General features: G+C 41.5%; 1 protein-coding gene across 1 annotated transcript in view; it reads left to right on the top strand.

The window, feature by feature from the left end:
• lmcd1 (LIM and cysteine-rich domains 1) overlaps nucleotides 1-24,595 on the top strand; it is a 60,296-nt gene extending 35,701 nt beyond the window's left edge. Inside the window, exons 4-6 of the mRNA XM_020509857.2 lie at nucleotides 7,155-7,529; nucleotides 18,858-19,073; nucleotides 22,111-24,595. Coding sequence (XP_020365446.2) covers nucleotides 7,155-7,529; nucleotides 18,858-19,073; nucleotides 22,111-22,272 — 753 coding nt within the window. The 3' untranslated portion in view covers nucleotides 22,273-24,595. The remainder of the gene's footprint in view (nucleotides 1-7,154; nucleotides 7,530-18,857; nucleotides 19,074-22,110) is intronic.
• Nucleotides 24,596-25,764: the final 1,169 nt, after the last annotated feature.

The raw sequence follows: 25,764 nt of genomic DNA, 5'->3' as shown, positions 1-25,764 counted from the left end.
AAGACATTTCTGAAGAAGGGTCCAGACCCGAAACGTCAGCTTTCCTGCTCCTCTGATGCTGCCTGGCCTGCTGTGTTCCTCCAGCTCCACACCATGTTATCTCAGACTCCAGCATCGGCAGTTCTGACTATCTCACTATAGCTTAAGACCACTTCTGGACCACTTCAGAGACTCTTTAAACCTCAGGTTTATCAGTCCAAATTCCACCTAGAAGAAAGTAGATTGTTGGGAAGTTTTTCAATTTTGTATGCAAATCAGTCTGATCCCAGAAGCATACAGGCAAGTTATTTTGGATCACAATGAGAAAATGTTTACCAAAAATAAGTGCCTGAATAAGAACTGCACAACGTACCAGAAATTATACTTCAGGCCCTTTGCATTTAGAATTGATGAATCAGAATCCCAGAACTGTTACAACACAGTGGAGGCCATTCAGCCTACTTCGCTTACACTGATTCTCCAAATGCGCTTGTCCTTTAGCGATATTCTCCTTCCTGCTGCCCATAACTTTATCCATTGCTTTTTTTTCAAATAACCACCTAATTCCCTTTTGACTACCTCTATCGAGACTGCCTGCTCGCGCAACGCTCTTAGCCAGTGCATTCCAGATCCTGACCACTTGCTGCGTGAAACTTTTCCCTCATTTTTGCTGTTTTATTAATTACTTTAAACCTGTCCCCTGTCATTCTTGATCTTTCCATGGATGTGGATAAATTTACAGCCCTTCAAAATTGCATAAATTCAGAAAATTTCTGTGAAACTGCACTCTTGCACGGGTAACGTGGAAGCTGTTTTAATGAGCAGCCCGAGAAATGTTGACAGAGGTTTCAAGCAATTAATGCAAAAGCTCAAGGTCATGAAGTTGAGGATGAAAATGGGTGAAAGTCATCCCTGCCCAAATTGCCCTGTTCTTTAATGCAGACAATTTACATTACGCCATAACTAGGCTGTTGTTTCAGTGCAAGATGTCTGAAAGCTTCTGGCCAGAGTATGAACATGCTTTGGGATATTCCTGATCGTTAACACATCCTTAATTTAGCAACAGTGAGCATTTAATCTCTTGTTCTCTGTCAGCAGTTGTCTGACTGGGCTGTAAACTGATCAGTAATAAATGACACACGTTGTTTACAAAGTCTCTGGTTTTCGTCATTTTTGAATGCATGATGCAAAGAAATGCCCATATTTGGGTAATAGTTTATGGATGTAATCAACTAGGACTGGATGATTTCATACTTGTAGGTTCCAGCTTCATCCTTGGCTTGATTTCTTACTAACTTGGTGTTTTCGGAAGTATGTCCCCACTGTGGTAGAATGGAAGAAATGCATTTAGGTTTTCAGCTTATATTTGCTACCTCATAGAACTTTCTGGAAAATATGTGGTTGAAACTGGATGTAATTCAGGTTCAAAAAAAAAACCACAAAGAACTGTGGATGCTGGAAATCAGAAACGAAAACAGAAATTGCTGGGAAAACTGAGCAGGTCTGGCAGCATGTGTGGAGAGAAAGCAGATTGGGTCCAGGTTTGAAGAAGGGTCAACTGGACTTAAAACATTAACTCTGCTTTCTCTCCAAAGATGTTGTCAGACCTACTGAGTTTTCCCAGCAATTTCTGTTTGTGTTTCTGTAATTCAGGTGCCATTGCTGAGGCTAAGGGTTATCAGTTTTTTTCTAAACCTGGGAGCTCCCTTACCTATATGGCTCAGACCCATTTATGGTTAATCTTTCTAATATCGGCATCGTTCCCCAACAGGATCTGCAGGCTTACTGAAATTTTGTAATTGTTTTCCTCCAGTTACTCCTTAGTGAGTCCTGGGAAAAAGAGTGGATTTTGTACTTTTTCTGACTTTGTCATCATTTCAAGTATGGCATCTTGCACCGTTACAATTTTAGGTGTAAGTCAGTCATTGCACAGTACATACTTTTGTGGCCAGATGCATTTGCAATATGGTTGACAATCTGATTGGGATGATCATTGCTGCTTGCTGTGCTCTCTTTGAGTTTCATTCGGAGCAGGTGGAATGTCATTGCACAGGGAGTGCTGATCCTGTTGCATGTGGATCACTTTTCGAAGGAGTTCAAACCCTAAAGACTCTACTGTCAGATCACACACCACACCATTCGTCTTTCTTGTCAAAATCTATACAATTCAAAGCATCACAGAGATACAAGAAGGGTTTGCCTGATTTGAGTCTCATATTCAATGGATTCTGCAAGTCCTCAAAGATCAGTATGTCCAGGTTGGCTTCAATGTGGTCAACCGCTTTCAGCATTCTTGCCTTCATAAAGTGGGATTTTTGGAAGGGCAACAGTCATGGCAGCCAGAAATGCCAAGTGGATGATCTATCTCAGCCTCCTCCAGTTGTTGCCAGCACCACAGATGCCAGTCTTCAGCCAATTCGACTCACTCCAGGTGATATCAAGAAACTGTTTGAGGCACTGAATACTACAAAAGCTATGGGCCTTGACAGCATTCCAGCAACACTACTGAAAACTTGCACTCCAGGACTTGCCAAGCCCCTAGCCAAGCTTTTCCAGTACAGTTACAACACTGGCATCTACCCAATGATGTGGAAAATTGCCCAGTTATGTTCAGTTCACAAAAAATTGGAACAACTCCAACACAGTCAATTACCACCCTAGCAGTCAACTCTTGATCATCAGTAAAGTGATGAAAGGTGTCATCAATACTGCTATCAAGCAGCACAGCCTTATCAATAGCCTGCTTAGTGACACCCAATTTGGCATCTGCCAGGGTCAATCAATTTCTGGTTCAAACATGGACAAAAGAGCTGAATTCCAGAGGTGAGGTGAGAGTGACAGCTCTTGACATCAAGGCTGTATTTGACCAAGTGTGGCTTCAAGGAGCCCTAGCAAAACTGGAATCAATGGGTATTGGGGGCAAACTCTTCACTGGGTTGGAGTCATATCTGGCACAAAGGAAGATGGTTGTTGAAATACCTCCACAGAGACCGGTATCCTGTCACCAAGATTCCATGTCTAAGTAAAAGGTAAGTCCTTGACATTAATCCAGCTCCCTCAGAGCCAACTCTCAGAGTGAACAAAATCCCTGAAACTTCTGTTTATATCTGTCAGCCAGCGCTCCTTGATTAAACCAGATTAACAGCCCCAATCAGAGAACTCATAGCCTATGATGTCCACCTAGCTGACTTTGCTACAGTCGCTACATCCCACCTCCTCTGAGTCTGAGGACATAGGACAGTTCTTTATCTTGGAGCTCCTTCTGGTGTGTTCTAGCACTGAGCCAGGTTCCTCTAACTGTGCCTTGAATACAGCGGTGTTTAACATACAGTCGCTTGCCTGTGGCACCCAGAGCGTCTTGGAATAAATTCATCCTCTTCATTAGGCAGCGAAGGTGTCGAGGCAATGATATCCACAGTGTTCATCTCAGATTCCGAGGTCTCTTCAGTGCTTGATGGAGAGGGAGAACCTTTCCGATTGTTCTGACGAGCTGTGCGTGTTTTACTCTGATGAGGTATGAAGCCTTCTCTCCAATAGCATCACTGCTGGAGCTATCCCTGTAGTTGCATGAGGGGTGGTCCTGTAATCAAATACGAACTGGGACAGTCAGTATCTCGTGACACTGTAGCCTGTTTCTTTAAGCCTGCATTCAAATGGTTTATCTGCTAGGTCATTGGATGATAGATGGTATGGAGCTGTCTTGATATGTCGAATCCATTCAACTTTGGGAAATACTCAAATTCCCTTGGGGTAAACGATGGTCTGTTATCTATGACCAACACTTCTGGGAGTCTGTTTGTTGCAAAAGATGCTCGCGGCTTTTCTATTGTCGTCCTTGTGTTTGATGAATGAACTTTGTACACATCCAGCCACTTTGAGTGGGCATCCACAATGACTAAAAACACTGAGCCCATGAAAAGACCTACATAGTCAACAAGTAACTGAGCCCAGGGTTTACCCGGCCATTGCCACGAATGTTGGGGAGCTTTAGGCGGTAATTTTTGTCCTTGTTGGCACTCTGGGCACTGGCCCAATAACACAGCCAGTTATTGCAGCCAATCTTGGCCATCAGACGTAACTTCTTGTTGAGATCTTCATTTTGGATGACCCTGGTGGAGTTCAGTCAGTATCTGGCGGCAATGTTTGCTTGAAACAATCCCTCTTGCTCCCCATAATAATATGCCGTCCTCTGCTGTGATCTGGTCTCCACGGGTTCAAAATGGTTTCAGTTCTGGTTATGACAGCCCTTTGGTTTCCCCCATCACTACCAGCTGTTTCAGTTTTGCCAGGAACAGATCTTTCTGCATCCAAAGTCTGATGTTGTCATCTGTGACTGGAAGCGTATCCAGAAAAATTTAAAAACATTACGAGCTCTTCCAGTGGCAATACCACCGGTGCTGCATCTGCCAGTGGGAGGTGGCTCAGTATATCTGCATTCACTACTTGGCCTCCTGGAAGGTGTTCCAACCTGTAATTATATGCCCTTATTCAGCAAATGGGCTCTAATACTTTGGCCTGATGTTATGGGCAGCACCACCTCGACCTCTTTAAACAGATCAGGCAGGGCCATGTGGTCCGCTGTTATAACAGATTTACGTCTGTAAAGGTATTGGTGGAACATCCTGACTCCAGATATGACCATTAAACCTTCCTTCTCTGTCTGGACATACTTATGCTGTGCGTTAGCCCAAGTCCTAGATGCATACACTATTGGGCATTTCACTCCAATGGGCCACCTATGAGTTAATACTATCCCAATGCTGTATGGGGAGACCTCGCATGTCAATACCAGATCTTGCTTGGGATTATGGTGCGCCAACACCTTAGAGGATGATAGCTTTTTCTTCACTTCCCTGAAAGCTATGGATTGGCTTGGCTATGCAACCATTTCCGACCCTTTTTGGGAGTTGATGGATGAGTTTTCCGTAATAATTCACCAGCCCAAGGAAAGACCTAAGCTCCAGTAGAGACGTGGGAGCCAGGGCACCTTTGATCGCCTTCATTTTATCACCCAATGGGTGAAACCTGGTCTTGTTGACTCGGTGGCCCAGGCAGGTCACTTGGGGTGCCTGGAACACACATTTTTCCTGATAACGACATGATGCCAGAAATGCTTACCCCACTTCAAAAATGCCTGTTGCGAATGAATTTCTTCAGGAGCTTTGCTCTTGTGCCACTGAAATAACTCCACAGAGGCTGGTATCCCATCACCAAGTCACCCTTAATTTATATGTGAAAAGATCCACCTCCCTTGGAGCCCATCTCCAATAAGAGACAATCTAACCACTGCTGCTTGACATTCAATGGTATCACCATCACTGAATCCCCCACAATCAACATCCTGGGGTTTACCATTGACCAGAAACCCAACTGGACTGGCCACATGAATACAAGAGCAGGTCAGAGACTGGGAATAGTGTGGCGATTAACTCACCTCCGGACTCCCCAAAGCCTGTCCACCATTGACAGGGCACAACTCAGGGATGTGATGGAATGCTCCCCATTTACCTGGATATGTGTAGCTCCAACAACACTCAAGAAGCTTGACACCATCTAGGACAATGCCAGCCACTTGTTTGGTTCCATTTCCACAAGCATGCATTCCATCCACCAACGATGCTCAGTAACAACAGTGTGTACCATCTACAAGATGCACTGCAGAAATTCTTTGAAGATCCTGAGATATCACCTTCCAAACCCATGATCACTTCTGTCTGTAAGGACAAGGGCAGCAGATACGTGGGAACTCCATCACCTGCAAGTACCCCTCCGAGCCACTCACCATCCTGACTTGAAAATATATCGTTCTTTCAGTGTCACCAGGTCAAAATCCTGGAATTGCCTCTGTAAGGGCATTGCAAGTCTACCTGCAGCACATGGTCTGCAGCAGTTTAAGGAGGTAGTTCACCACCGTCTTCTCAAGGGCAACTAGGGATGGAAAATAAATTATGTCTAGCCACACCCAGCAGTGAACAAAAAAAAAGAGTACAGGTGTTGATTTCAGTGTACAATTGGTTGATAGGCTGAGGGTAATTACTGAGTGTTTTGTGCAGCTACAGTCTGCCCCCACCTGGGGCAAGTATTCTGCAGAAGAGTACAAAACATCCAGACTAGCAGTATGAAGAGTACTTCCTATGCTGTACCAGCAGAGCAACGCAGCTGACATGGGGAATCGGTGGCGTGGTTCACTATGGATAGAATACTCAGTCTGCAGTCTCCATTACTGAGTGTGTCTCAATACCAACTTAGTCAAGCACCCAGGGCATCACTAATCATGAGATGAACTCCAGCAACTTGGGAAGGGTATGCTGTTACTTGAGGAAAACTAGATGCAGAATAGAAGGTGCAAGAAGAATATAAAGCTGTACCTCAATCACTACTCCCCCACCACACCCCCACCCCACTTTCCCAAGCAAGCTCAAGTGTGAGTGGAGGAGTGAGAATTCTACTTTAGTTATTTATTTATCCATTTGACATGCATAGACAGCAGCCAAGAAAGATATCTCCTGATGTTTTACCAGTAAATTCCTGTCCAGTTACTCTACTCCTCCTTGAAATCTTATGCAGCCCATGTGTATCCAGTCTGGTGTTGGTCGGTGCCAAAACAATGTCTGTTTAAAATGATAATAAGACTTATCTTGTAAAATCTTTTTTTGTCATTGAACTTCTAATTGCATGTAAAGCATTCCAGAACTGTCTTCAAGAGGAAGAAATTTAATCAGTGTGATGTTCTGGAGAATAAATCTGGTGTGATAAATAAATAACAATGCTTTAATAAGAACTGATTTTAAATTTAATAGGAGTGGACAGTGTAACCAGCAGAGAAATGATCCAAACAACACAATATTTGTAGGATTCCATTAATGCTTCAGAATGAGTAATATACATGCGCCACCATTGGCAATAATTTATTACCATTTATAGTAAAACTTTACAATATGAAAGAAAATATTTGTAAAGCATAAGAAGCTTTATATTTTGCAGTTTGAAGTGAATGAAATTAATATCTTCTCTCCGCACATGTTGTGTTGTTATTAGTATAAATTATAATGAAAGTCTGTCTTTAACTTGACAGGAATTAAAGCCGTATGTTTGTTATTACACTTCACAAATCTTTTTTTCTTCCACTTCTCTCTTTGTCTCTCTCTCTTTTTCTCTCTCTCTCTGTTTGCCAGGCTATTCATTATATGGAACTTATTCCAAAGGAAATGCAGCCAATTGCTGGCACAGAGGGGGCCTACTATCGCCGTAAGCAACTAATGAGGCAGCTGCCAGTCTACGACCAGGACCCTTTCCAATGCCATGCTTTGTCGGAGAGTGAGGTGAAGAGCATGGAGGAGTTTGTCAGGAAGTACAAGAATGAGTCACTGGGAGTTGGAGAAGTGGCACTGCCAGGCCAGGTGGGTAGTGCCAAAGAAAAAGCTAACCCGAAGCAGAAAAATGAAGCCATGGGACAATTTAGCAATGGTAAAACAGCAAAAGGGGAGCCTCGGGATGGTCCCGCTTCAACCAATGGAACGCCACCGGAGGCCCAAGAGAGAAATGAATATGTGAGTAATTAGTGTAATTTGGCTTCAAATTAAGGTATGAAAGAAATAAGATACTTGTGGATCCATTTAGCTTTCATGTGTGTTGTTAAACTTTTTTTTTCAAAAGAAAATAGCTTCTTTTGGCACATGTGAAACCAATTATTCCAAGGTACACATTAGGAAAAATTCTTGTTGCTCTTCGAGAATGATTGCGTATTTCAGCACGACTACTTGGCATTTAGATTTTATGCGCTCTCATGAAAGAGTTCAATTTTTTTTAGCAGTCCTTTCTTTCTTTCATTCTCTCTATTTATGGTTGTTTTTCTAGCTTTCTTCTTCTTTCAGTGTTTCTCTTTTTTTAATCTTTCCCACCAATTCCTGCAATAATCAGTGTCGGGAATTGGAACTTGATGCAGTTCACTGTAAGTATCAAATGAAAACAGAGCTGGTTATCTTTGTATGTGTGTCTCTCTTTCACCCCTTCAGTAGGCTGGATTTAGTGATTGACAAGCAGCGTGCTTCATGATCTACATTTATTTAGTCATTGAAGAAAAAGGAAAGGAAAACAGATCAGGACAAAGCAACTTTCACCAATCTTTAATATTTGTCATTCTGCCCTCTTTCACTTTTAATACAACTGGGGTGACCTTTGATGCTTTTACAGCTCACCCTGGGTCAAGACCAAAGGAAACTTTTAGTCTTTACATCACCTCCATTGTCTAATGATACTCCTTTGTACTTGCATTTTATTTTCAAGAGTTTCTTGAATATATATTTTTTGCGCTAGCTATAATAAAGGGTTCCTTTCTAGCAGACATGAATGAAAAAGCTCTTTTCAAAAACCTAGTACTATAAATTATAAAAAGTGCCAGTGTGATGGTTTTGAACAAGCTCCTACTTGCACAGAATGCCTGATTTGAATAGCATAGTTGGTGCAGCTTAATTGTAAGTCTTATGAAAGGTGGAAAACAGAGACCCATATTGTTCATTCTTTTAATGACTATTTTGTATGAATTATTAAAGAAAAAGAAGTTAAATGATTTGATTTTTATTGGATTCTGTTTAATTATCTCTTTGGCCCCTATCTCCTAAAGACATGAACAGGAGTATGTTGTTTGGCCACTCTGGCCTGTTCCATATTCCGTCTGACCTTGATTGATCTGTACCTGAACTCTATCCACTTAATTTAGTTCCAGGGCTTTTTGATACCTCTACTCCACAAAGCTCTTAGCTAACCCAGCTCCCAAGGTTTCCTCCTTCCTCTGCGAAACCTCAAGTTAAGCTTCCACCAGCAGCCAGTTGTGCCTTGGTTTGACATCCTAGAATGACCTGATGCAGAGGAACAGCCTACTTGCAGCTTGTCCAAGGGAGTGTATGCATCAATGAACAATGGACGAAGAAGGGTAATACACGAAATGTTGACTACTCCTTTCCTCCAGATGCTGCCTGGCCTGCTGCATTCTTCCAGCTTCCTGTTGTCTATCTTGGATTCCAACATCTGCAGTTTCTTTGTCTCTAATGGACTGAATCTTGCCTTTTTATTGGCTAAACATCTATTTCGTCAAGTTTCATTGAGGGTTTCACTCCTTTAGACCTATTGAGTGTTGCTATTTATCCAAATTGGCTGAATTAAGTACCTACCAACCCCCAAGGCTTATCCGATGCTAGCCTGATTCTACCACATGCTGTACCTGGAACAACACACCCCTGCCAGAATGGGCCAGCATCCTGGCATCAGTGCCATCTTTAAAAGACTGCTGCACCCTGTAGACAAGCACTGTCAGTCCAGAACTATCCTGCACAGTTTGGGACATATTCCCCATGCATGGCAGACAAGGGGAAATTGGTGTCTCGCGTCGTCGACAGGGTATTGGAAGTCCTAGTAGATGGCATGGTGCAGAAGAGAGCCACCAGCTATCCCCAGGCAGAAGAGGCCATGACATAAGATCCTATTAGCCTAGTCTGAGAGGTTGCCACCCAATGCAGTCTCAGGCATCTGGAACAATGTAATAACGTAAGTGACATTCTCCATTTTGACAGGGCAAGTGCCACAACTTTCCTTATGCTACTCACACTCACTGTATCTGTGCTTCTGCATCTACCTGCCATTAAGACTCAAACTGTCCTCCTTTACCTATTGCTCAAACTTCTCATGTGATTCTCTGAGATTCCTCTTAGAGCCCACATAGTTTAGGCCCCTATCAGATTCCACCCAATCTGTTTTTTACTTCCGACAAATGACATATTGCTGGTGAAATGTCACCTTCATTACCATGAGATTGAATGATGGGGATCAATAGGGATGTTCGACAGATAACTATAGAGCTGAGAAAAGGTTGTCTCTTGTGTCACAAATGCCTTTCACTGTATGAAAATCAGATGCTGGACCTCTGAAAGAAAAGCAAAATGCTGCCAAATCTCAGCAGGTCTTAGATTATTGAGATTACCCCTCAATTACTGCTGACAATAGTGTTACAGTTCAGGGATATCAGAGTGACAAAGTGCACCAATAAGCCCAGCAATGTAATCTTTTCTGTAACTGTATGCTCGGCTTCTAAATCCATTTATTACAATATGGTTTTCCCTCCTGGGACAGCAGACATGGCTATAAAAACAGGTAAAAAAGCCAAATCTATTATTCACTGGGAAGTTGAATTTTGTAGTTAGAGACAATATAGTTGTAACTTGAAACAACCACTTGAAAGCACTTATAATGATGAATGGAATACATTAAAATCTGAGAATGTCCAGCTGCAAAACAGAACCTGGCTAATCTCAAGTGCTTTCTGATAAAGCCTTAGAACATGAACTCCGACCTTTGCCCTTCCTGAACCACTAATTACAGTGAAATTACAGAGTCTGACTTATTTGAAGTCATATATACAGAGTTACCTGATGATTAGGTTAATTAGCAAGAGGGGAAGTGAACTGATTTTGAAAATGTGCATTAAGCAAACCTCAAATACATAATTCTCTGAGAAAATACCAGCATGTTTTCAGATTGCCAACATTCACGTATTAGGTCAAGTGTGGTTTGTCACGTTTTCCACCAAATGTATTTAGAAAATGTTATTTTCTTGTTGATTGAAAAGAGTCGCTTACTACCTTTGCATTTATATATTTGTGAAGAAAACATAGGAATTTTTCTCATGCAAGTTTTGCCATTTGGATGGGGTCTAGCGAGGGTGGGCAACCTGCATGTCATCTTGCAGTACAGTAAAGGGGAAATCTATTCATCAGTAGTCATTAGGAAAATAAAACCAGTTGCAGAAGTTGGAAGCTAATATTTTGAAACCTCCATTTCAAATTTAAGTGTATTATCCTCAAGTAATACTTCAGCTTTTCTCTAATGTTTGGAGGCTTTCCTGCTCCACAGACCATTTCATTTTAGATTCTGAATTGATTAGCAATCTTATTATGTTGGAAATTGCGACCATGTGTGAAAATGTGGGCCATAATTAGGAGAGTTCACGGATGCCCCAATCCTAATTGAAATTAGTTATGTGGACTGGTTCAAATTACGAGCTGGATAATGTATCTCAGATCTCAGCCAAATTCTGTCTGATGCACGGTGAGGGCCACAAGCTGATGACTTTTTCTGACACATGTCACAGCAGCACTAGAAAGCAGTAGAAGGCAGGTAACATCATGTTTGGAAGCCTGTTCATTCAGATAGAAACCAGGATATTTGTTGAGGGGAGGGAGAGAATAAAGAGTGTGCAGATTCATTTCTGGCTACAGTTGAATTTACAATCCTTGACTGGTGGCTAGCTGGTCACATTCAATACAAAGAGCTCACTGTAAACAGCCAATGTTCTAACATTTGCCTTTTTAGAAAAGTTTAAGGATTTTATATTGTGCTGTTTGCCACCTTTATCTAATAATGCGACATCCAACCCCAAGGAATGCATGGGCTTTTTTTTATTCCAGATAGTAAAAGCCCCACTCTGGGTCTTGATCATCTGAAGCCATCAAGGAAGTACCAGAGGGTGCATTGTGTTTTCAAGTCTCCATTCTTTGTTGGGCTTTTGAAAAAATGCTGTTAAGATTCTGGTAAATGTTAAAGCCTCTGTGGTGCTATCAGAAAAGTGTGGTGTTCTCTTGCTGTGCTGGGCAGTGTTTCTCCCTCATCCAACGCCATCAAATCAGATTGACAGGCCATTTGTCATGTTACAGTTTATAGAATACTGCTCTGCATACACTAGCCCATGTATAAAGTTATTGAGCTTCAAAGTCATGAATTATGCTATATTCAAAAAGCATATAAATGCATTATGCATTCAGGCTGTGTCTGAGAACAGTGAATTTGATGTGGAAATGGTTTGAGTTTGTACATATTTTCAGGGTTTCTAAATTCAACAATGATGAGGAGCTAATGGGCTAATATTTGCTGAGACCAGATTTACAGTCATCTCAGCTGCTTCGCTCTCTTCCCCAAGCCAACTGGGCCAGGCTTCCCCAATGTTTTTGCCCTTGCATTTTTCTCTGGATTCTGGTTCATTTCTATTTCCCCCACAAGCACAAACCAAACTCATCTTTGAAATGGGACCCACCCTCCGATGCCTTGACCATGCACTTTCCTTTTCTGAATCCCATGTTAGCTGACATGTTGACAGATTTCTCTCTTCAGGCTCTATCCTTCAAATTTGCTATGATCTCTCTTTCTTAAAATCCCCAACTTTAATCCCTTCATCTTTGCAAAGTACACCACCATCCCATCTCCAAGTTTCCTTTCCTGATCAAAATCCTTCGATATGCTATCTCCCCCAAATTCGTATACATCTTGCCCTGAACTCCATGCTTGAATCCTTCTAATCAGTTTCTCTCCTTGCCACAAAAACCTCAACCTTTCAAAGTCACAAATGATATTCTGTGTAACTGTAACAGTAGTAATACATCCATCATCTTTGGTCACCACCACAAACTCCATTCCCAACTACTGGCAATATACCCAACCCTAACAACTGTCTGTGACTAAACTAGACTGTGTGCATCCTCAGTGTCATCTTTGATCCTATGATGCACTTCTGGTCACACTATTGCTGAGACCATCCATTTCTGTGTCTGCAATGTTAGTCGACTCCATACCACCTCAGCGTAACTGCTATTGAAGTCCTGGACCATGCCTTTTCTATTTCCTAAACATTTCCTACCCTCCATAAACTTGAGGTCATCCAAAGCTGTGCTGCCAATGTCTCTACTTGAGCCACACCTCATTCCAATCAACCCAGTTCTCACTTACCCTGCAGTGGTCCCTGGCCAATGAACACCTCATTTCAAATGCTAACCCTTGTTTTCAAATCCCCCCGAAGCTTCATCCGTTCCTTCCTTTGTAACCTCGTGCAGCCCTCTGAGATAGCTAGGCTTCTCCAATTTTAGCCTTTTGGGCATCCTCAATTTTAATTGCTCCATCACTGGTGAATGAAACTTCAGCTGCAAAAGTTCTGGGCTTACAAATTTCCTCCCATAAATTTGCTGCTTCACAATCTCTGCTTCCTCCTTTGAGGAGGCTTCTTAAGATCTGTGTCTTTGGCCAAACATTCAGTGATTTCTCCTAATATCTACTTGTGTGGCTTGGCCAGCTATTGTTTAATAACTCTTGTGATGTGTCGGTGCATCAAATATGTTATAAAAATACAAGCTATTGTTCTAACTGTCCCACTATGATCTCAACTCTCTCTTATCAATACCACAATGACAGTTGGTGACCCCTTATGACTTTTAGGATCTATGTGCAGTATTCGCCCTACATCCCCATTGTACTGAAGTCAAGAATCATAGCACAGACCTTTTTATTCTATCTGATCTTTGAAACCATGCAAGTCTTTACCTCTGCCTTTCCACCTCCATAATCACACTTAAGCCCGTGTGATTATTATGCAAAACTTTTAATTCATCTCCGCAAATTAATTTTCTCAGTGTGACAGAGCTACTTCTGCTTTGTGTTTTTCACCTTCAGGAATTCTCTTCAGACAGACCCCAACTGTGCAAGGTTCAGTTTTTGCTGCTGGAAACTTTACAGGATTTGCTTGGGCCAGAGTGCCAAACCTTCATGTATTGTCCAAATGCCTTCTTAATGTCCAACAGCTGAATAAATTTTTATTTTACGATAAACATCTGAGGATTGAGCCATACTTCTGAACTTTTAGGTTTTCCCAAAAGGTGAAACGAGAACATTTGCCATGCCCACATGTATGAACACGTACATGATAGAGCGATGCAGTGGCATAATGGTATTGTCACTGTGCTCATGAAACCCAAGCTAATCCTACCAAGGCAGATATTCAAATTCAATTTTTAAAATAAATCTGGCCTAATGGCAATTGTCGTAAAAATCCAGCTGGTTCACTAATGCCAATTCGGGAAGAAAATCGGCCAACCTTAGCTGATCTGGTCTGATCTCCTTGTGATTCCTAGCCCAAAGCAATGTGGTTAATTGAAATGGTCCTAGCAAACCACAAAGATCATGGGGCAATTAGGAACAAAAACAGAAGTTGCTAGAAAAGCTCAGCAGGTCTGGCAGCACCTGTGAAGAAAAAAGTCAGAGTTAACATTTCAGGTCCTGTGACCCTTCCTCAGAACTTCCCAGGCAATTAGGGATGGGCAATAAATGCTTGCCCAGCCAGCAACACATGGCACCCATGCATGAATAAAAGGAAATATGTACACCAATATCTTTTCTGATATGTGTCGTAAGATGATCTGAAGATGAATATTGTTGTCACTGTGGTCAACAATTCAGTTTCAAGGCCTTGTTGGTCAGCATTTTACTGAATTCTAAGCCACAAGTTCTTGTTGTATTCCTTTGTGACAACCTCTGATTTATTCTTTTGAGATAAACATTGGAGGCGAGAAAGATATGGAGACAGTAGAACCGGGCAGTTAGTTTAGGAGAGTTCAAGCAAAGAAAAGGCATAGGTTCAATGACCTCTTTCTGTGTTATAAACCTCTGCTGTTCTACGTTTAATCTAATTATTTTACTCCTCGATCTTGCCTGATGTCTGTTTCTGAGTTGCATGATGATTGTACAAGGACAGCAATTATGTATCATTACCATGATGCTGTGTACACAATTGCTATTTAAGGGATTATGATGGCCGATGATGCTGGAAGTATCATAGCTAGGAGTTTCCTCGTAGCTCTTCTCACACCATCACCGTAGTTATCTTAGTAGTAGGAGTCCTACAGTCTAACATACAGAGTGCTGCTGGTCTGAAAAGCTGATATAATCATGCCTGGCATTTTTCGCTGACTGAAATAATGTTCTCAGGACCCACAAATTGTCAGGCCCTCAACACTGTTGAGATAGCTATTCTTGATTCCTTTATGGTAACCATGCCCTACTGAGTAACTGGAGTATTGTACGCCTGCTGGTGGAAGAGATGCTGACAGTTTAATTTTCTTATGAATGTTGTCTTGTTAAAATCCTCCTGATATCAGATGTTGCACCACATGTTCGTTGAAAATTAAATACTATCACCATATGTTAATGGCATTTGATGTTTCTGTCTCTTTGATCTAGTTCAATGGATGCCAACTGTTGCCACTTTCTGAAATTAATGCATTTTTTAATCAGTAGAACCTGTGCAAACAGGACAGACGGAAAATTGAAATGATCTGTCTTGATTTGATTAATGAGTTTGATCATGCTGCAAGCTTTTTTGTTTGCATGCAAGGGAAAGAGTGGGAGTGGCTGTGGGGTAAATGCATTTATAATACTTTTGAGTCAAAGATTCTTCCATCTCCTGACTGCTTTATTGCCACTTTATAGCATTAATACAATTCTGAACATACATTAGTGTCTGAGGTGTTGAAGTCATTCATTACTGATAGTATCCGAGGAGTATTAAAGGAAATATAGATGAAAGATTTGGAATATAGAAAGGTTTTATCGTTTTGGAAGTAATATTTGTGTGTAGCTGGGAACAGTTTTCTCTTTGCCAAGTAGTATTTGATGCCTTTTTTTTTCCCTTCTATTCATTCATTGTATGAGGGTGTTTCTGCCTAGGCTAGAGCATTTATTATTACCCATCCCAGAGGGCAATTTAAGAGTGACCCATATTGCCGTGGGTCTGAAGTCAGATGTAGGCCTGACCTTCCCTTCAGGACTTTTCCTGACAATCAATTCATGGTCATCATTAGACTCTTAATTCAGATTTTTTTCCCCCATTGAGTTCAAATTCTGTCATCTGCTGTGGTGAGACTTGAACTCAGGTCCTCATCGGAGTCTCGAAATTAATACTCCAGTGACAATACCGCTAGACCATTGCCTCCCCTTTACAAAAAGAGTATTAAGTGAGGTATTGAAGAGACCTTCTTTCTCCCCCTTTCTCCTTTCACAATCTTTTTATCCTAAGACTTGTGTTTCTTGGTTGGAATGACTGATTCCAAAGACTATCAGAGAAACATCACAAAGTGCAGATCTAATAAATTTGTTGGCCCAGTTAATTCTACTTTCTTTCTCTCATCTTTTTTAGTCCTGCCCTTCCTCTCGCTGAGACAGGTCCAACATTCAACCTGTCCGACCCTGCAGTGAGCGTTGACTGTCTCTTGGTAATATTAGTTAAAGAGCTGGGAATTTTCTGCGTGCTGCCCTACAGTTCTCTCACAACCAAAGTAGTTAAACTGTTCATTTATTTCACCACTTTTCAGTTTTCTGTTTTACTTGTTTTTCATTTTCACCTGGTCTCTCGCTCTCTCCTCATCTCTCTCCCGCACCTTTGGCGTCTTCCCTCTGTCACTAGTCAGTGGCCATTTTGACAGACAGCTAAATCCAGACGGCAAACAGTGAGGAACAAATAGGCAGCTGAAAACCACCTGTAGGCCTAAATCATTTATAAAGTAAATCTCTTGCACGGTAATGTATCTCATCTCCCATGATGATGATTGCAACAGAAGCAGTGGTAGGAAAACCAACACTTTTTTGTTAACCCTCGAGTAATTAATATGGATCTCTGCAATTGAGTGAAAGGTAAAATATACAAAAGAAGTATAGACTGTGGGGCAGCAGAGATTCACAAACTCCGTTCTTCACAATCCAGACAGATAAAACAATATGCCATTCTCAGTTTGGGAAATGTGAATAGGGAATCAGTCTGAGTTTCATTGCTGTAGTTGTAAATTAATAGAGTAAAGCTTTAACTAATTTGTTCTTGAAGGTGGTGTACTTTTCTAATGTTTTAACCCTGAAATATACAAACACATGCTTCAGTCAACACACAACTGTCATTTATGGGCTGGGCCCCAGTTGCCCACACAGGGAATGTTGCCACATTGGTATTGATGACCTGCATAGACTTTCCATAATCATGAGGATAGGTCTACATTTGGGATCTGCCTACATCCTGTGGGTTTCGGAAATTTCACCCTACAGTGTAAACAGGGTGGGTTCCATAGCAGAGTCAGCCTGGACAAGCACTTCCTCTTGAAATAGCCCTATATAGTGCCAAATTGGTATCGATGGACATATTTCAGGAAAGATCACTACTATTTAGGTCGATGAGCATTACCGTCATATCAGAGCTCTTTGGGTTTCAGTTGACCAATGGTTCAGGAGTTAATTTTAAATTTACCCCTTGCATTAGGGGAGATGGAGGGTGTGACAACTGAGGAGACGGGCTCCTGCTGAACCCAAAGCTAAAGACGGAGAAATTCTATGCCTGTAGACTTGGCTGTAAGGGACTTGTTGGAGATGTAGAGTCAAGCAGAAGAACATCAAGCAGAGGTTCCAGAGATCACATGTGAGCACTTGGCGGTCTTGGAGATAACACCTTGGAGAACGCAGTGGCTGCTGCACATGCACTTGGACCTTTACTCCATTATGCTAGGCATGGGCATAGTGTCACAAAGCAAGAGAGGGATAAGGCTTCTAGATATCCCTCAGGTGCCCCTTTTCTTGATGGGGTTCAAGGTTGTCCACATGGAAGAGACACATCAATAATGGAAGTTTTATTCCACCATACACGAAAGGTTCCCTGCCTCTCTAATTCCCCTCTTCCAGTGCCCCCAGTGCCTCCCACAGGTTAGGCCAAAGTAGATGCACCAACAGGCTTGGATCCCTGTAACTCCCAGCTCACCAGAGGACACCAGCTCATGTCATCTTGGTCAACAGGATACAGCAGTCAGTACTTGCCTTCACCTCAGCTATGGATGTTGAGAAATGACCTGGGTGTATTGGTGGGAAAAGAAAGCTTCAGACATTATAAAGGCACAGCGGTGGCACAGGCCATCTGAACATATATAAACTTCATTTGAAAATATATGTTTAATCACAGTGCATTCAAGTATGTTGCCTCTTATTATGTTGCTAGTTTCTACAATATTATTGTGCCTTTCAGTCATTGCATTCCATTCCCTCTCAGTTGGTGGCTACGGGTCTGTGGATGCACCATTTATTATGCCACTGTGCAATAGCAGTAACATCTCTGAGTATCTTGCCATGTATAGGATTGAATGTTGGGCATTATTTATGGAGTTGCAGCCTGGGAATGTATCTGTCAATCTGTCAGATCGCATTCACTGCAGTATCATACCTCTGAGGCTTCTGCTTAGCATAGTCCAGATGGTGCCCACACGATTCTCACTCTACCACCTCCCACTCCCTGTCACTGTTCTATCATCTGCCCAGTACCCGCAATTTAATCCTAAGGACCCCACCGGGAACATCACCAACCCTACTCTTTAGGACCATTTCTCCACCACCTGTCAAGAAGGTCCTTCCTTTGCCCAGTCACAGGAACACCACATTTTTAATGAGATTACCCTATTTCCCTTGGACACTATGCCTCTCAACCCCAGTCTGCTTCCCTTAGCCTGCCTCCCTGCTGTAATCGCTTTTGATTGCCCACATCCAATCTCAATCAACACCTCTTTGAGTACCACGTCACACATAGAACAAAGCAATGGCTACTCACTCCAGAGTCCAACGAGTACAATACCTCACCAATGGTACACTGCATGTATGCAGCCAAGAATCAGAAGGCATGGACTGATTACTTACAGAGAACTTAATTTTGAAGGATAGCTTAATTCTGGTGAATGGGCCTTTCATTGAGCGTGCATGATATCCAAATGCCTACAAAAACGTTTCCCATGCTTGCTGTTGGGAAACTGAACGTTTAAAGTTCTGAGAACTTAATTCCCAACTTTCATCTCACTGTCGGGAAGCTGATGTATGACTCTGGCACAATTAAGATTCCTATCCTGTCTTTCTTCCTGTGGTTGGGAACATTGTTGAGGATCTGCCGAAGGCATCTTCATACCTCGCTATTAAACTCTGTTGATGGAAGTGTTTATTTGAGTTATTATTGCTGTGTGACTCATGAGTTGGGTTTCTGTACTTTGTTTCAGCATTGTGAGCTTTGCAAGCAGCCAGTCAGCAGTGAGAGCCCCGTGGTGTATGGGGAGCGAGCAGGGTATGACAGGCTTTGGCACCCAGCATGCTTTTTGTGTACCTGGTGCAGAGAACCCCTGGTGGATCTCATTTACTTCTGGAAGTGTGGGAAGCTCCTGTGTGGTCGCCATTTCTGTGAGAGTGAGAAGTACCGCTGTGCTGCCTGTGATGAGGTAGGTTTTTTGTAATTGGCAAAGATTGCCAATTCTGAGGAAGAGTCACCGGACCCAAAACGTTAACTCTGATTTTTTTCTTCACAGATGCTGCCAAGACCTGCTGAGCTTTTCCAGGTTTTGTTCCTGATTTACAGCATCCACAGTTCTTTTGGTTTTTATTTAATATCTTGCAAGCCTCTCGCATTTAGAAAGACATAAGCACATCACTTTCCTATGCCCCTGCCAAGAAAAGATTTGGTCACACAACTTATTCTTTCATGTTGGTTTATGGCTGCAAATTAAACTGTACAAGTGGACTGCTGCAACTGCTGTAATGATACTATTTTGGATGGGTCCAAATGAAACAGTGATTGCCTCCTGTAATCTTTATTCTGCTCCTCTGGATTTTGCAAAATAAAGCAATGTGCAGGACAGCTACCTACACTTGGAGCTCCTGCTGCAACAGTACAGTCAATCCTGAATAAAATTACTGTGCTACAGCTTCACAATGTTTCTGCACTTCCAATAGACTTGGACAAACTATAAGCTGGACAGAGATGTATAAATCCACGAGCAAAGCAAAGAATTGTAGTTCCCCTGGCCCATGAAGCATTCCACTCCTGGACATCCCAGATGTCCTCCGACTTCAAGGACCGTAATTCCTCCTCTCCCATAATCCATAGTGCCCTCAACTGCATCTCCTGCACTTCCCGCATTTCTGCCCTCAAACGCTCTCCCCCCAACGACAGTAAGGATAGAGTCTCCCTGGTTCTCACATACCACCCCATCAATCTCCAAATCCAACGCTTCAGCCTCTGCCATTTTCGCCACCTGCAGTCAGACCCCACCACCAAAAAGATATTTCCTTCCCTACGCCTATCTGCTTTCTGTAGGGATCGCTTACTCTATGACTCCCTTGTCTGTTCCACACTCCCTGACAACCCTTCCACCACACCCTGCACCTTTCCCTGCAGGCACAGGAAGTGCTAAAGCTGCCCCTACGCCTTCCATCTCACCTCTGTCCAAGGCCCCAAACAGTCATTCCATATCTGACGGAGATTCACCTGTATGTAGTCTAACCTGGTCTATTGCATCCGTTGCTCCCGATGTGGTCTCCTCTATATCGGAGAGATCAAGAGCAGACTCGGTGACAGATTCACGGAGCGTCTGCACTCTGTACGCTGCAATCAACAACACCTTCCGGTTGCCAGCCATTTCAACACCCCCTTCCTATTCCCTTGGTGACATGTCCATCCTGGGCCTTCTCCACTGTCACAATTAGGCCACGTGTAAATTGGAGGAACAACACCGTGTATTCCGCCTCAGGAGCTTACAGCCTCAACATAGGGTTCACCAGCTTCAAAATCTCCCCACCCCCAGTCTCAACTCATGTCCAGCTGTCCCTCTCATCCCAGCCTCCTTGACCTGACACAACATGTCCATCTCCCTTCTCACTTATCTGCCCCACCCTTCCCATTCACCAATCTCTACTACCCCCTACCTGCATCCACCTATCACCATCCCAGCTACCTTCCCCTAGCCCCACCCCCCCTCCTCTATTTATTTCTGAGCTCCCCCACTCCCCCCACCCCGTCCTGATGAAGGGCCCCAACCCAAAATGTCAACTTTCCTGCTCCTCAGATGCTGTCTGGCCTGCTGCGCTCCTCCAGCTCCACATTTTATTGAAATTTGTTCCCCACTCTACTTGCTCAACACACCTCCTGATTGAGATTGATAGATGGATAATTGCTTTACTGAAAAATCATTATAATGGAAGATGCCAAGTTGTGATTATAATAGAAATAAAATAATTAATTATAATTATCTACGTCGTTATAGACAATCATTTAATTAAAAATAGTTTAAGATAATAAAGAGATTGCCAAATAATAATCATTTAAGTATATATAAATAATTGTATTACTTTACAAGATATTGCTGTCCTTAATGTGAAGAATGAAAATGAAAAATCTGTTGCAGTCTACATTTTGTTTAAATGGCCATTGACCATATGTTGTCATGTTAAATTCATTAAATTCTCAATCTTTTATGCGCTATTTATATCGTACAATGGGGAGGATGTCACATTTCGATAAAGTTGTGTGTTATAGGGATGTCAACATAACACTCTGTTTATTTGCTTTGAACATGCATCTTGTATCTCATATTGGGGTATTACTACATATGCAATCCTCTTACATAAGAATAGGGAGTCCATAGGATCCAGACCTTCATTGCTGCTTGTGGTCTTGAGTGCAGGTTGATTTGTGGCTACTATTTACAGTCTGGCATAAAATTTCTCCTTTATAAAGGACCCTTTATGATCTTCAGAGATCATTATTAGCTGCCAATGTTTTCCACACAATAATGCTGTCAGAAAAACCATCAGCAGCATTGTTTTATAAACTGAACTTTGTTTCCAAACGTATAATGTAAGACATCAGGATTATTGGTTCTGTCTAAGTTTCACAATCATGCCCAGCGATGACACCAAAATCTGAATCTATTCCTAATGTACAGATTTGAACAATAATCAGCACTCCGGCTGTTCTTTGGAATTAACCTGCCCACACCCAAGTTAGAAATCTGTATAAAGGCTAATTTTACAAATAATTATGACATTTACCTTCAAATCTGAACTTAACGTTATATTTAGAAAGGCAACACATTCCATAAGCCTTGAACTGACATTTAATATCAAAACCATATATAACCCAGTGGGGTGTATCTGCCTGGAATGGGATTATGGATTATGGGTACCATTTTGCATTTTCTTTATATTTTGGTGGTCATGGAATTATGCGTTTATCTGAGTTGGTAATCTATGTATGATTCTGAGTCAGAAGATCATGACTTCAAGTCGTACTCCAGTATTTGGGCCCAGAATCTAGAAGCTTCTCATGGTGCTTTTGGTATGTTGCATGGTTGAATGTAGTCCACTTAAGTGATGGCCCCAGTTGGTATACAAGTATCTGGAATGGGACTGATGGAGATCTGAATGAGAATTGCTTTGAGGAAATAAAATCCTGTATTGAACATGATCTCTCTATTACAGTTGATTTTCTCAGAAGACTACATAGAAAGCGGGGGACTGACATGGCACAAGAAACATTTCTGCTGCATGGAATGTGAGCAGCCACTGTTGGGAAAATCCTTTGAGCTGGAGCAGGCCAAGCTGTCCTGCATATCCTGTTACAAAAGCACCAAGAAAATGTGATGGTCTTTCCCTGGAACATGGTTTTCATGCACAATACGCATTAAAGCTAAGGAAGTTTAGTCAGCTAATGCATAGGAAGCAGATCTAACTATGATATTGTAACCAGTTTCTATGAGGGAAGCGGTTCCACAGAGTGGGCATTCTTTGATTTATTTATTGTCATAAGTATTTTGTTACAGAATACATTGAAACGTGTTATATAGTGTCGCCATGCTCTGGCGCCATCTTAAAATGCAGAAAGATAAACCAAAACATAGAACATAAAGACGGAAAAATAAAGTATTCTTTAAAATCTCTACAAGATTCATTTGTGAGACAGCGGTGAGGTTTGTGTTATTAGTTCATTTTTTGCAATGCCCCTCTGAGTGAAACACTTTACCATCCATAGAAATGACCCATTTTTAATATAAAATGCTCAATCTCAGCATTCGCCTTGTCCATAAAACACTGCTACACCCCACTCTGACTGCTCAAAAAGAAATACTTCTGTATAAATAGTTGTTAGATGTAGGTTTACATTTGTAAAACTGACGATATCCAGTTGTAGATCACTGCCGGATAGATAACAGAAAATATTGGAAGTGTTTGTGTGGATTAAGCATGCAATGGGTGTTAATACACAGAAATCCTGTTCCACTAATTGATCTCTGGGAAAGTAATGATTCCCTTTCCCTTCCACTTAAGAGTGGAAATGAAAGATTTGGATGTTAAGTGTTTAGCACCAGTTTATAGCTGTCTTTTATTATTCAAATATGAGGACCTAAAAAAGAACCCTTCAGAACCTGTCAATTTAAGACTGCAAGATTTTATATTGGATGAGGATAAAAAACATTTGTACAGTCCCTTTATCCAATATTGTGGAGAGATTCTGCTAGATTCCTTTCAATGTTTATAAATTTAGAATAAAAAGCAACCTAAGGGCATGGCATGAAATGGCTCATGGAAAATTTAATCTGGAATCTACTGAACGGACATTCCTGTGGGGGGATTTTGAGCTAAAATTAAACTGCTGTTGGCATTGAATGTATACAGCTGTGTATTATGGTAAAGGTGAAATCCTTTTGGATGGTCACTAACAAAATATCAGCACTTGGAATTGAACCCATTGTATTTTGCAGTTTAGATTAAACAAGCACCCTTGTGCAAAAAGACAACCTGAGAATTTCCCGGAAGATCCCCAACTGCCTGAATTGGTAGTGACAGCGAATAAGCCAAGCTTATAATTTGATTGAACAATGCTGAGCTCGTGCAAGAGGAAGGGTGTTGCTGTGCCCCTGGCTGAAGAGGAGAAGATCAACCAGGATTCACATTCCCACGTCACTATCCCCGGTAACCTCTGTCTGTGGATGAAGGTAAAAGTAGCATTCTGCTATGATGCCCATCATAGTCAGATAGCCCCTTGGCATTCTCAGTGTACCAGCAAAGTAGTCTCATGAGCCAGACACAGTAATGGAGCCCTGTACCCACGGGCTGTGCCACAGAAAGGAATGATTACAGAGGCACCGAGAAACCTTAACAACCATCATATCTGTCAGTTTAGAGTTTAAAGTTATTGCCTCTGAGGTGATCTCGGCTAAGTTTAGCTTTGATTTGAACAAATTGCACAAAGTCATAAGAGGACATAATGATTGAATTTTGAATGTGCTCTTGGGTAATTACATTGTTGTTGGAATTTCTTTTATGACAGACAGACCAATCTTGGTGTCTTCATGCTGAGAATGTTCCTGTTTTAAGATATTACTGCACAGCTGCTAAACAGCATACTCCCAATGACATTTCTCTTGCAGCAGATAAGCTGACACTTTTCTTAGATGTATTGGAGGGGATTCAGGGGGAAAGAAATGCCTGAAGTCTACATCTGTACAATTTATTAATGCAATGTTATTTAGAAACCAACTACTCTCAGACAGAGACAGAAACAAGTTGCACTTACTGTCTTTTTATGCTGTTATTTTTGTAAAAGTATCTCATTGCTTTACATTGGAATAACTTCAAGTTTTCTTGATTAAAAATGCATTGATTCTTAGTTGTAGTCGAAACTGCAAAAGTTATGGATTCACATTTCCAACTACGAGCATCATTGAAGTGGAGCCTGATGGGCAATTGACATGAAAGTTTCCCAGTCCATTAATTCCTGTATGACCTATTGGCTTGTGTATCAAAAGTTCTTCCTCATAGACCCTCTTTGATAGCTTAAGCTATATGTCAACCATGTGAATCTGTACACTAGTTCAGTGCCTGTGTTAATATTGAGATGCTGGGGTTACCTCCGTTTAAAATATTTCCTTGTAATATTTTGTTGAGAATAAAATGTTCAATACAATACACATGTAACATGTTTGCAATCTCTGTGTGCATTTCTGGAGATCTAGTGTAACAGACCAGACCAGACCCCCTCGAAATATATTAAGGAGATAATCTAGACCCTAACATTTTCTTATGTTAAAGGTAAAGCATATGGTGTTGTGTTCTGAATGCAATTCAATTGGTTAAACCGCCAGGCTTGAAACAAGACATACTTTATTCATACAGTATAATTAGATTACACACAAAGTAAGCAGAAAAAAAATTGGCTTAACTATAACTCTATTGAAATGCTTAACAAAGTAATATATATTGATTACTACTAACTAACTCTTCAAATATAGTAACGTCCCATAAACATACACTTGGCAAAAGGAAATCCAGTAGAATAGATTGTCTCACATGCAATTCTAGCAGCAGGAAGAGAATCCCAGCTTTTAGCTGTAACAGAGAGGAATAAGAGCTTCCACATCCAGCTTCAAGACCCCAGCAACTGCTACTGAAAGCTAAAACTAAAAAAAATACACTAGTTCTGTGGGAGCTTGACCCCACCCGGTCAGGTTGCTTCTATTATTCCAACTTTAAAAAAAAATCAAGGCCTGACAAGCTGTTTATTGGATTTGGAACAGACTGCTTGGTACCTCTGTCTCAACCTTTCTTCATAAAAATACAGGTTAAAATTCACCTCTAAAAGAAATAGTATTATGACACCTAGGATGGACAATAGTTTATCAAAAGCAGAAAATCTTCATAGTAAATGAATTAATGCCTCTCTTTTGATTAATGAACAGAGTATTAATACATTGCATGTTCACAGTACTGTTACTGAGTGCAACAAGTAGGTGGAATCACATACGTGGAAGGAGGGAAAAGAATTTTTTTTCAGAAAATAACTCAAAGAAACCCATGAGATCAAGTGGAATACTAGTTTAATGCCCTCCCAGCATTATACACTTCTGCCTCCAATGGTGAGTAAAATTAGATGGGTCTAAAGTCAGTGTTGCACGTCACCTGTTAGTTTCCCCACTCATGGGTTATCCCCCATGAACTGACTTCAATATTTTGAGTCTAACCACATGGCCTTCTTGTAGTCTTTGACAAAGGGCTGCAAGTGTACACTGCAGGAGGTGAGCCCAGTCTATCCAGAGCATGTTTATCACTGAGGATTAAAGAAGGGAAGGAAGATTT

The sequence above is a fragment of the Rhincodon typus genome, chromosome 16 (assembly GCF_021869965.1).
Source record: "Rhincodon typus isolate 14 chromosome 16, sRhiTyp1.1, whole genome shotgun sequence".
Taxonomy (NCBI): Eukaryota; Metazoa; Chordata; class Chondrichthyes; order Orectolobiformes; family Rhincodontidae; genus Rhincodon; species Rhincodon typus.
This window is presented reverse-complemented; position numbering and strand designations above follow the sequence as displayed.